A 13,495-nucleotide genomic window follows, 5' to 3' on the forward strand; every position below is an offset into this window, starting at 1 on the left:
AAACGAGCGATATGTAAATCATACATATATCGTAACGTACAATCAGGATTAGTTCGAAACGCTTCTATGGATCCGACGAAAAAAAAAAAAATATATATATATATATACGTAAAAAAAAAGTGGAAAAAAAAATCTGATTTATCGAGCACGATCGAGCGATTAAAAAACGAGATATAATAAAGTAAAATAAAAAATCGTGTCTTTTATAAGAAGCAACGAATCTGTCTCTTCTAAATTCATAATAATCATCGTCATCATCGTCATCATCATCATTCTCTTTCTTTCTTTCTTTCTCTCATTCATTCTCTTTCTTTCTTTCTATAGCTTCGAAAAATGTCTTCTCGTATGGAAAACGCGTCTGCGGAACAGCTCGAGTAGCGTCTAAAAAACTTTACTAAAAAATAAATTCGTTATTTTCAAAATAAACTCTTATCTATCTGTATTCTCCTTTCACTTTTCTCCTCGCGATTTCCTCTCGAATATCCCCCGTGAAAATCTTCGCTTTTTTTCTTTTTTTTTTTTTTTTTTTTTTTTATTACTTTATCTCATTACTTTGTCTTTGTTTCTTTATTCTATATTCTTTCTTTTCTTTTATTTCTTTTTTTTTCCTTGCTTTACTCTTTTTTATTTTTATTTTATTCTCAAAATTATGCTTTTCTCTCATTGCTTTCTCTCTCTCTCTCTCTCTCTCTCTCCCTCTGTTGCTTTCCTTCTTTCTTTTCTAAGACACTTGGTAATCTGTGTAAAAAATGGTTTACTATCGCGTTTGGTATAAAAAACAGTTAAACATTGGAATGGTATTCGTCCGCACACCGACACCGTCATGTTGCTATCTACACGATATATATGTATATGTATTTCGTATATTGTTATTGTGTTATCTCTTTCTCTTTCTTTCTCTCTCTCTCTCTCTCTCTCTTCTTTCAAAAGAGGTCTTACCTGTAGAAGAAGGATATAAAAGGGTTTGAGGGTTAAGAGGTGAAGGGTGAAGGTTGAGGATAAGGGTTAAAGAGGAATAAAGTGTATATATATATATATAAATGCTCGCGTGTCAATGCGTATACTTGCGCGTAAATGTACGTATCTATGATAAAATTTTCGATAAAGACTTTGATTAAATTTCCATCATTCTTCAACACAAAGGATATTTACCCAGACAGTTCTAAATAATTACTTCCTTCGAAATATCCGACAACGTTCGAAACGAGCGAGACGAGAGTTCGAGAGTTCGAGAGAAAGAGAAAAAGGACGAAAATCGCAATCTTTATTTTTGTTTCTTTTTTTTGGTCAATTTTTTTCCCGAGCTTCTTTATCGAAAAATTCGCGTGTCTCTTTGTCCTTGAGCACCTCCCGCGGTTGGTCAGATCTGACAAACGAGGTCTTAACGCGTAATTAAATTCTCTCTTTCTCTTTCTCTCTTTTTCTTTCTGTCTGTTTCTCTCTCTCTCTCTCTCTCTCTCTCTCTCTCTGACTCTATCTATCTCTCTGTTCAATAAATACAACCGATAGACTATATAAAATAAATAATTTCAATAAGAAACGCACACGGATCGCGCGATGGCGACGATCGACGACGAGCAAAGTCTGTCTCTGATTTAAGGCGTGCATCATTTCGTGTACGTGTATCGTTTCGAAAGGAAAAATTAGGTGAGGTCAGAGGTGAGAGGTAGAGATGAAAGGAGAGGAAGATGGAGATGTAGAGAAAGTATGGAGGGATTAATAAAAAGCGTGGGTTTGAAGATCGACGAATATCGTAAAATATTATACTATGTACGTATTATATTATATGGTTAACGAGGAAAACTTTGATTGGAGAACCGAGAACCGAGAAGAGCATGGGTTGGTTCGTCGTCGTCGTCGATCTCGCTTACTAATCTAAAAAAAGCACCGTGACGCGCTACACCTCGAGTTTTCGAGAGATCGACCTTGAAGGGTCGAGCCGACCCACGGAAACGCGCAAATGTTCTCTCCTTTTTTCGAAGAAACGAGCTTATTCTCTTTTCTCTCCCTCTCTCTCTCTTTCTCTTTCTTTCTGTCACTCTCTTACCTTTAACACCTGTTCTCGATAGCGTCGATGATATCTAGTGAGTCGAGCTTATCGAAAGAGAATGATCGATTCAAAGATTACAAGGTATATATCGATTTATCGTGTTCGTATTTTTTCTTTTTTTCCTTCAATTTTTTTTCTAATATCATTTGTGTTTATTTTGCTCGTCGTCGATAATCAATCGATCAAGAGATTAGGCTCGTTTCGTTCGTGGAAAAAGAAAAAGAAGAGAGTCGTCCCTTTCAAGTACGAGTTCGATCGGGAAGTTATCGTAGTAGTAGCAGTAGTAATAGTATAGTAGTAGTGTAGTAGTAATAGTAATTATAGTACGCAAGATCGGCAATACTTTTATTAAAATTAGCCGTTCTTCCATAATATCGGATCTCGTCTGATCATTGATTTCGTTCATTCAGTTCGTTCGACAAGGTAATTCGCCGAGAAATTCTACGAAATCGAAATACGTACATACGTCGCGTATCGTTCAAGAGCACCATCATCGTCCGAGCACCGGCATCGTAATTATCATTCGTCGTCGTCGTCGTCGTCGTCGTCGTTTAAAAAATCATTCGTCGTAAGATACCGATTAACCCGTGCACCATAGTGGTTTTGTTAAATTTTTTCTTCTCGTTAGACATTACAAAGATAATCCGTTGCTTACGACCGACGAAGACGATATCGTTTTGATAATAAAACGTTTATTACCGTCGTTGCAAGCAAGAGAAGATTCAAGAGAAAAAATATATTTCATTGGGATCACCGAATCGGTATATCGCGAAATGATATAACCGATGACGAGCGATCGTATTCCCGTTTAAGGATAAAGGACCATTCTCAGACACTGTCCGAAGCGACGGACATGGGCCTTTTGTAAATGGGTGCTGGTATTCTCGAGAAGCCACCCCTTTCGGAAGCCGCCTTGGGATCCTTTCTCGGGCTTGCAACTATTTGACTATCTTGAGGAAGAGCAACGGTTCCATTACCGTCTATCCAGGCTCTGGTAAATTCAAGAGTAGGATCGTTCTCACCGAGACTGTTAACTTGATAATCCCTCAAAAGATCCTGCAATTTTTGTACGACCTCGCGATCGTCCCGCAAGTGTCCAACTTTCTGTAGGATCTGTTCCAACAAAGGGTTGGCCACTTTGGTCGGTGACGATTGGAGCGAACCGGTTGCAGATTGTTTGATTCTACGACCGTTTCTATCGTACTGCGGTGCACCGTTGCTAGCAGGCCTGGGTAGACTCTGTCTAACCGTGCTCTTTCTCGAAAAGCTCGGCGTAGTCGCGCAAGTTGCCGATCCTTGTGGATTCAAAAAGGTGTCGGATTGCAAACTAGGCCTCTGTCTAGCCTGTCGACCGTTCCACGTATTGCTACCGCTGGTGCTAAGATGACTGGACTTCGGTAACGCCGAAGCTTTACTCAGACTACCAGTTGGTGGCTTTCGTAAACTGTTTCTAATCGTCCCACGTTTCAATGGACTTCCTTCCGGACTGGAATTACTTTCCCTTGGCGTCCTGCTACCCGACGATGCTCTCGAAACGTTACTGTTCTCTCGTATTACCGAGCCAGCTCTCGGCGTTCTGTCACCGGAAGAAGAGGCCACGCTTCTCGCTGGTGACGCTCTCAATGGACTACCCGGTCCTATTCTAGTCTTCCGCAGACCGGTTTCGATACTTTCGGTCTCTACGCAAGATCTCTCCTCGTTTTGCTGCTCCGTTTTCATGGGTTGCTCTGGAACAGGAAAAAAGAAAAAAAAAAACAAACAAATTTTACTTGTACTTTCTTCTCTTCATCCGATAGGGGTCGAATTGAAAAGAGAAAACAAAAGAAAAAAATTACGAGGTAACAAAATAAAAGTAAAAGATAAAGCAAAAAAGAAAAGAAAAAGAAAAACCGACATCGATCTTCAATACCGATTCGAAATTTGATTTTTACAAATACATCAAGGGGAGGATATTGCGGACATATTTACAAATCAATTATCCCTCCAAAAAGGAACAGAAATATAATGATCGTCTTTCCTTCCTCGACAAATCTTATCTTTCGTGACAGGAATCGATTCGATATCACGAATCTCTCTCTCTCTCTCTCTCTCTACACACACACACAGATTTTCTTTCATTTTCTTTTTTCTTTCAATACTGCAACAGTCCCGACACATACAGATATACGTTCACACATTCGATACGGTCGACCGAGGGCAAGTCGACTCAACTCGATTCGAGTCGACTCAAGTCGACTCTTCCTCGCGAATGTAACTTCGGTGTATTCAAGGCGAGTTTATAAGCGTTATCGAGGATCGACCGTTGGCGATTGTTCCGAGGACAGGTTGCTGGAGATCGCCCACGCTTCGAGCGATCCTTCATATAATCCGTCGCCCCGACTAAATGTCAGGCCAACCTCTGCAAGCGGTCTCTTGTGTACTTTGAATATTAATCATATCTATAGGGTGGTCAATCAAAATCTAACCAACACAAATTTTCATTTAAATAAATTCTTTGCTTCTAAACTCGACAACTTTCATCCTCTTTCGATAATAATTATTATCGATGATGAACGCGCCCATCTTGTTAATCGTATCGATAATTTCGTTATATATTTTCAGAATTCTTTCTAAAGAAAAAGAATAAAACAAAAAAGAAGAAAAGTTAGTGATTCGATAACTTCAACGAAACGTACTTGTCGTTGCTTTGGAAATTGTTCGATCTCTCTCTGTTATTCTCTCTTTTTCATTTGCATTTACATCACTTGAAAAAGTTATTTAAGATTCGAATTAATCTTCGACTTAGAGTCGCATGACTAATATACTCGGAAAATAAACGACGAGTAAGTATTAAAATGATCGACGAAAAAAAAAAAGATCGTCGATTTCGATAATCGATTCGCGATGCATTTGAAATCTTTAACGCACACACACACACACACACACAGATGTGAAATACCCAGAATTATTAAACATGATTCAAAAGAAAAAAGAAAACCTATTCTAACGATTTCAATATATTCTAATTAAGTGTCAAAAAATTAGTTAAAAAAGAGTTCGCTAAAAAGAAAAAAGAAAACAAAAAAAATATTTCCTACAACAAAATTTTCTTCAGACGATTTTTATGCGCCACTATCACCGATCTAAATACGATTTCAGATAATCGTTTCTTATCAGTATCCTCTCTTGCGACCTACGAAATGAATACAAGACGCTGTATTACTTTACTAACGTAAACGTTCTCACACGAATTTCTTTTTTTTTTTTTTAACTAAGAGAATGCTATAAAATGAGCGAAAAGTTCAAAATAACAAAAGTTCAAGACACATATACACATATACACAACACACACACATACGTGTAACATTTCGAGTGGGTCGATCGCGTAACGCGTAAATTACGTCAGCACGTAGTTCGGCCGCATCACGACTCGATGATAATCTCTATCTCTAAACGATATCTCTTCTTCTTTTTCTTTTTCTTTTTCTTATTCGTTTTTTTTTTCTTTCTTTTTCTTCATCTTCTCCTTCTCCTACCTCTTCTTTTCCACCGAGTGAAGCCTGCTCGTCACTTTCTATTTGTCACGCGCGTCTATCCCGCACACCGATCTCGTCCGCGTCTCGATTTAATTTATTCCGATGTCGTAACGAGCAACTAAACTTCTTGTGTTGCACGATTATCTTCTTTTATTATTTCTACATAGGATAGATAGATATCATACGATACGTTCAGAGAATAAGATACAAATTATTCCAACTTTTTCTATTTCTCATACGTGCTCGTTAATATACGTAGTAGCCAGTGATTATTAAACCGGTCTAATTCTAAGTCATAGGTATATCCTCTTCTTTATCTTTTCTTTTCTTTTTCTTTTTTTTTTTTCTTTGTTCTTTTTCTTTCGAACGCATACACATTTTTATATTACATCAATTTCGACTTGAATCGTTTTTCGATATCATTATTATTATTATTATTATTATTATTTTTTTTTTCTATAACTACAAACGCAAATAAAGTAAGTGGATCATTGAACGAACTAGATCCTTTTATAATATTTAGAAATTTTTAAATACACCGTACGACAAAATACGTACAAGTTTCTTGATTTCTCAAAAGATTTTGATCAATTGTTAATAATGATCAATTCGTATGTAATCGATGATTCGTATGAATAATCGTGAATTCGAGAGATCGAATCGAGATGATCTTTTTAAAGTTTCAAATATAAAATAATAGCAGTAATAATAATAATAATAATAATGACAATAACAATATAAAAACACATTATCCTTCAGTTAATATATTAACAATCTCCCGTAGAGGATCATCGTGTTAACGTCACGATTATCGAATCGAATCTCGAACGAGTCTTTGAATCTACCTACGTTTCCTAATCCCATGCAACCCAAATATAACCCATCGAAAACGATGAATGAGAAATTACAAAAGATAAGAGAAATAAAAAAAAAAAAATGTAAAAAATAAACTTAAGTGAAAGCACCCGTCGCGTTCGGAGAAGTGTAAATCAACTGCGACTTATACCGATCGTTTGCGAGAGAAAAAATAAAAAAAAGAAAAAGAAACAAGTATAAAAAATATACACAACGAAACATACACACACACACACACACACACACACACACACAACTTAGAAAAAAAAAGAATAAAACGAATACGATCGTTACCAAAGCAAAAGTCGGTCGATAACGTGGGCGATCTCTTTCCTCGTGATCGCCCCTTTATATTCTGCTAGGTAACTCTCTGACATACGTAAGTAGTGAATATGGTGGGCGCGATCTTTTTGTCAGGCTAAATTTTACGAAACGACTGTGACTAACGTTTATAAGCCTGCTGCTCGCAACGTTGTTGTTCGCGATTCGTAAAAACAAGGAGCAAAAAAAAGAAGAAAAGGTGAATCGCGATCTTGACTGCTAGCATATCTTTTTTCTACGTCTCTTCTTCGAGATGAGATGCGTATAAAAAAAACAAAAAGAAAAAGAAACAAAAACTGAGACAGAACGAGATATTTTCCTCATTTTATTCTCTAAATCAAAAAATAAATATATCGAAATTTGGAAAGAGATAGGATTTGCTTGAAGTAAAGAAGAAGAAGAAGAAGAAGAAGAAGGGGAAAGTAAAGAGGGATGCAAGAATTGTACGCGAAAGTAAAACGATCGACGATTCGATCGAACCACCAATTACTCCGTTAAGATACTTTTTTAATCAACTTCTTATTTCCATATTGCAAGACTGTAAAAAGTATCGAAAAATAATTTCTACTTGGGGATATTTTCTGGTCTCTTTCTATTAAAAAAAAAAAAAAAATAAATAAATAATAAATAAAAAAGATAAAAAAAATAAAAATGGATATAATAGAATAAAGAAATAAAAAATAGTAAATTAGAAATTAGAAATTAGAAATCAAGAGCTCACTTTGAGAATCGGCAACCGTCGGTGAAGATTGGGCGTTGGGAGCAGAATTTCCATTGGCCGTTGATGGTTGAACGGCACCAAGACTTCGATAGCCCTCGTCGGATACTTCGCTGCAATTGTCCGAATGTTCCCCATCGCCGTGAAGTGATTTTGCGTAATGAACATTGGAGGTGACCGTGGTGGTGTCCTTTGTAAAACTTTCCAATGCTGGTTCTTCCTTAATGGCGGGAGGACTTGGAGTAGGGCTACGACTGCTCGAATCCTCTCGGCACTTGTAATTGTAAATCGTTGGCTCGTATTTCGGTGTGTCCTCCCTTTCGACCGCCCTTCGTGCTACTCCGCCATCAACCACGTATCTCTTCGTGAACTCTTCCGAAAGCGGCACTTTCGCTTTGATCTCCTGGTGCAACTCTCTCTTCGGATCCTGCGAATAAAAGGCACCACGTTCCGGTTACTTTTTTATTTTATCTCTTTTTCTTTCTTTCTTTCTTTCTTTCTCTTCTTTTTATCTTTAACTTCTCTTTATCGACGGATTAAATTTCTTTCTTTCGTTCTTTAAACTCGACCGGCGAACTTTTTTCCTTTTCTTTTCTTTGTTTTTTTTTATAAGAGAACTCAACGTGCCAATTTTCCTCTCTCTCTCCTTCCCTCTTTTTTCCCTCTTTTTCTCTTTTTTTAATCAAGAACGAATTTCCGAAACCCATCAACGTTCCGTATAAAGTTTACTTCCCTCCGCAAAAAATATAACCCACCCTCCGTCTCCCTTAAAAAGTTTGACAATGAATAGCGTCCGCCGGTGCTGCTACTGCTACTGTTACTACTGGTGCAGCTTCGTGATTTTCATTATGCCGAGGAATAAATTTGTCTACTGTTTACATTCCACGTTCGCGAAGAGAGTTTCTATTTATATGTTTACCACGTACAAGAGGGTACAGGCGTATGCGGAGTATAAAGTCTGATGTTATCTTTTTGAATAACATAGTCTGAGAAAAAGAAGGAAAAAAAAAACAACCAGATGGGGTAGGAGAGAAAGAGAGACAAGGCAACATAAACAATGTCAATCTTCTTTTTCTCCTCTTTTGCAAAAAAAATTCTTTCGTTTAGATTACGTTCTTCGTAATAATTATTAAAAGAGAATTCGAATACATACATACATTATCATCATTTCAAATAAACTCACCGACGAATGTTTGGCCTGACTGGCGAGAGTTCGAGAATCGTCATTGAAGATCTTTCTGGGTGAGTCAACGACACTACTGGCGATCTTGACATGTTGTTGGTCAACCTTGGGAGTTGGGCTTCTAGATCTCAAGATTACCTTAGGAGTGGGTGACCTTGATCTTTGTTTCCCTAAGTCGCCAATATTTGTTCCTTGTTGATGATGACTCGGACTGTTTAAAAATTTCCTCTGAGGAGTTGGACTCCTCGAACGATTTATCTTTCTCTGTTGATCATCTCCCAGCTGTTGCTGTTGCTGTTGTTGTTGTTGCTGGTGATGGTGATATTGGTGTTGGTGATGGTGCTTATTGGTTTGCTGAGGTGTGGGCGATCTCGAACGATTGCTTGAAACGCTTCTGGGCGCGTGCAGCTGTCCAATGGTACCTATAGCTGCAGTTGTTGCTGCTGCAGCAGCAGCAGCTGCTGCTGCTGCCGCTGCTGCTGATTGCTGATTCTGCAACGTCGTGCCAGCGCAAGAACCAACGCTAGACGCGGAACTTCTTCGAGTCCTTGGAGGTGATCTATAAGAATGGCGAATAGAATGCTCGACTTATAAATCAACGTTGGTTGAACGAAATGTTGAAAAGTTTTGAATTAATTTTTTTTCCTTTTCTCTCTCTCTCTCTCTCTCTCTCTCTTACTCTTTTTTATTTTTCTCTGTTATACGAGCAAAGGATATATTCACCGCGAGTTGATTCTAGTAATACCGATGAGCTTGTAAACCCTGACGGATTTACTCGTATGAATAAATATCAAGCTATTATTTGATATGTCTCTACGTGTAACTTATTCGTCCATATCGTATAATAGATCGACGAACAAGAATAGCAATAGCTTCGTCAATCGATTCCAATGAATTTTTCTTTCAAGCCACCCACGGTACACCTTCTTCTCTCTATGGATTTTCTTATCTATTATTTCTTTTTTATTATTTGATCTTTTTTTCTGTTTCTCTTTTCTTTTCTTTTTTTTTCCTTGTACCTATACGATTGGATAACTCGTTGATGGATATATTAATGGAACTTGCGTTAAACAAAAAAAAAAATCGAAGAACGAAGTTACTTGTATTATTCAAAGAAACCTACGACTATCCGCCCTCTCCCCCATTCCCTCACCCCCTCCACCCTTGTACATCGTCATCACATCACGTTTTTTATTTCATAGAACGAAGTAAATGAAAATGGATATCGACTTGTAGATTTATGATAGGTTCTTTAGATTGTTCGAGGAAATCGAGAAAACTGCGTATATGTACTTATCTTTGTGTGTACATATATATATATATTTATATATGACTAAACGACGAGTGGATTAAAGGAAAGATCGATCTCTCCTTATAATGCAACTAATGAAAGGTCTCCTTTTGAAAACAGAATCGATAATCGACGCGATTATCATCTCGTTGTCTCTTGATCCCATTCCAAGAATACTATTAAATCTATTAAGGTGAGCATGGCATTATCGACGACTTAAATACATACATGCATACATATATATATATATCTTTTTTTTCAAGAAAACAATCCGAATTGGAGAGATACGTAAACTCATATTTAAAAGAGTGAGAGAAAGGAAGAGAGAGAGAGAGAGAGAGAAAGGAAGAGAGATCGTAATTTAACTTTAATGGAGGATAATTCGATTAGTTTTGTAAAAGGATAGTAATTGTAAAAGGATGGAAAATCAATTCGACATTTACCTTTCGTAATGCACCTGCGCACTGCCAAGATCGAACGAGCCACCGGCTTTTTGAATCAATTTTGCGGAAATCATCGAACGATGTGCTGAAAAACAAAATCAAAAATTTATATATACATTTTTTTTTATTTTTATTTTTATATTGTGTACTTCTTATGAAAATTTTGAACGAGATATTTTTGTTATTATATTTCTTTTTTTTTTTATTTATTCATCCTTGTATTCGACATTTTTATAGGTTATGATATTTATATAAAATAGTATGTATTTGAATCATGATTTAAAATTGGAACTACCGAAAACAAAATATACTTTGCGATACGTAAAAAGGGAGAAGCATTGTGTTTCCATTATTTTATTCATCTCTCACCCTCTCTATACTCATTACGTAAGAAAATAACGCATAAATTACGTAAAATTACTTTGCTTAGCGATCCTCTTTGTTTCTTCTCTGAAATTAGATTTTAATAGGTGAAAAATGCTAGCTAATGGTCAATTTTGTTTGATTAAAATGCAGTTATATATTTTTTTTTAATACGACATTATGTCCTTTAGAAAAGCATGCGATGAAATTTACATTAGAGATTTTTTATATATACAAAATAAAAAAAAAAGAAAAGAAACTGAAGGAATTATTCGAAATTATTTTTAATTGATATTAATTGTTAATAAACTTACAAGTTCTACATCGACAAGGATCGTGTTTGTCCAAATAATGACTGAGAGTGTCCCAACCACCACCAACTCGTACCATCACGTGACTACGTAGAATACGAACGAATATGAGAACTTTGGTGTCTCCAATACGATATTTCCCTTCGGATACTCGAATCATTGGGAATTGCGTCGGACAGGTGCATCTCTCGACTAAATCTCGAACCTGGAATTATATAAATAAGAAGAAAAGATAAAAATACATACGTAAATAGAAGAAACACATTTTCTTTAAATACGGTGCACAGATAGATATTATTTACGTGAACAAAAGTTTCGATATTGCATAACGAAACATAGATTTGTCGTCCCTATAATTGAAGAAGCATAATAATGATTTGTTTTCGAGTCAAATTCTCAAAAAAGAAAAAAAAAAGAAGAAGAAGACAAGTAAAAAAAAAGTGTTATTAAAAAGTTATATAATCTTACCGAGAGAGAATATAAGCATTTATTATTAAAATAAAGTTTCATTATCTCTTGTTTTACTAAATGTGTGATGCGTATATACACACACATATATATATACACACACGCACGCACGCACACACTCATGCATATATGCAGAAATACGTATATAGTTTTAAACGTCCATGAGAATATTAGATGGAGGAGAAGTTTTACGTAATAAAAGGCTCGCGTCCGATGATTATAAATAAAAGAGTATCGTCGTCGTTGTCGTTGTCATCGTCGTCGTAGTTGTCGCCGTGAGATTTCTTATCCGAGGAGAAAAAGGAAGGAGAAAGAGAAGGAATACAGAGAATACAGAAAAGAAGGAAAAAAATGAGAGACAGAGAGAGAGAGAGAGAGAGAGAGAGAGAAACGTTTCTCTCGCTAATGCCACGAACGCCAGCATGTAATTGGCTTTACACGGGCGATTCTGTTTTTGGTAAGCGTGACTCAGAAACGAACACGCGGAGCATCGGTTGAAAACGATTGAAAAAGACGCCCGGCCGTAGCACAATTTTACCTGGTTCGGCCTTGTTAACGAAACGAACGCCCATTTAGGACCGGCACCGACTTGCTCTTCCAAGAATTTCGTTTCCTCCCGTACCTCTCGCACTGCTAATTATTGCAAGCCTTATAGTTCTTTCTGTGTCTACGCAATTCTCGCGAGCCGATTTGAAAAAGGTAAAGAAACGAACTTGGTCGTCGGTCTCTATCTTTACCATTCCGAATCGTCTTGTCTTGTCTTGTCTTGTCTTGTCTCGTCTGGTCTGGTTTTGTTTGTTTGTTTCTTTGTTTTTTTTTTGTTTTTTTGGTTTTTCATCTGACACCTCGGTTAATTTATTACACGTCGCTTTCTACCGTGTAATTAATTTTCTTTTTTTCCCGACGAGGATTATTGTTTCGACGTATTCTTTTTTTTTTCTTTTTTCTTTCTTCTTTTTCTTTTTTTCTTTTCACCATGCATATGTTTCATTTTTAAGATAAGGAATAATGTCTAAGAGAAAAAGAAAGAGAGAGAGAGAGAGAGAGAGAGAGAGAGAGAGAGAGAGAGAGAGAGAGAGAGAGAGAGAGGAGTCGCGAATTTTTTTAATGGCCCTAGTTAGATATTATATAAGAATAATTGTAGCTCTCGTTAAATATATTTCATGGCTCATAAATATACACTCTTTATTGACCTTATTTATACAATGAAATAAAAAAAAGAAAAAAGGATAAACGTCTCGCGCCAAAATGATCGACTTACTTCAACGAGTCAGTTCTTTTTTCTTTTTTTTTCTTTCTTTTTTTTTTTTTTTTTTTTCTTTAAACTCGTTTTAGCGAATGTGAAAGTGTCGAGAGTTCTAGACAAGAATGAGTTGTAGGTTTTGCATTCTTTACAAAAAAACAAAGATAAAGAAGAAGAAGTAATATAATCAATTTTAGCGACGATGACTTAAAAAAATTTTTTTTTTATTCATTTTTCTTATCTTTTTATTATTATTTTTTTTAAATCAGTTTTTTTATTTTTAAAAAAACATTTCTTTTCTCTCGATCAAAAAAACAAAAATTTCCAGAAGATCCATTTCTTCTTCTTTTTTTCATGTTAAAATTAAAAGAAAAAAAAAAAAAAAAAAAAAAAATATTGATCCTTCTGAAGATTCTGATTCTTTCGTAAAAACGCTGTATTTAGAAATCGTCGAAAGCTCCGTTTGCCTTTTTATTTTTTTCTCTCTAGACCTTCAGGAAATCCGAGAGAATTTCGTGAAAAAAGAATACTTAGTATACAGATATTTTAGAGAAAAAAAAAAAAAAAGAAAATGAAAATGAAAATAAAAATGAAGAAAAAAAGAAAAAAGAAAAAGATATCTCGGAGTAAGTGATTTTGCAAGTAGCGTAAAGAAGCGTGTCAATATGGATGTCAGAGTGAAAGAGAGGAAAGATCTTAAACACACCTTGTAACATGATGGCGGATGATTAGAA

General features: G+C 36.0%; 1 protein-coding gene across 2 annotated transcripts in view; it reads right to left on the minus strand.

Moving 5' to 3' along the window:
* Positions 1 to 502: 502 nt before the first annotated feature.
* The window catches only part of LOC127067267 (GAS2-like protein pickled eggs), a 77,219-nt gene continuing 64,226 nt past the window's right edge, over positions 503 to 13,495 (minus strand). For both annotated transcript variants that reach the window (XM_051002016.1, XM_051002015.1), the window contains 5 exons: positions 11,054 to 11,255; positions 10,377 to 10,461; positions 8,643 to 9,201; positions 7,463 to 7,886; positions 503 to 3,777 (listed from right to left, as the gene is read on the minus strand). In XM_051002016.1, the coding sequence (XP_050857973.1) occupies positions 2,879 to 3,777; positions 7,463 to 7,886; positions 8,643 to 9,201; positions 10,377 to 10,461; positions 11,054 to 11,255 (2,169 nt within the window). In that variant the 3' untranslated portion in view covers positions 503 to 2,878. The remainder of the gene's footprint in view (positions 3,778 to 7,462; positions 7,887 to 8,642; positions 9,202 to 10,376; positions 10,462 to 11,053; positions 11,256 to 13,495) is intronic.

The sequence above is a fragment of the Vespula vulgaris genome, chromosome 10, assembly GCF_905475345.1.
Source record: "Vespula vulgaris chromosome 10, iyVesVulg1.1, whole genome shotgun sequence".
In the NCBI taxonomy this organism is placed as follows: domain Eukaryota; kingdom Metazoa; phylum Arthropoda; class Insecta; order Hymenoptera; family Vespidae; genus Vespula; species Vespula vulgaris.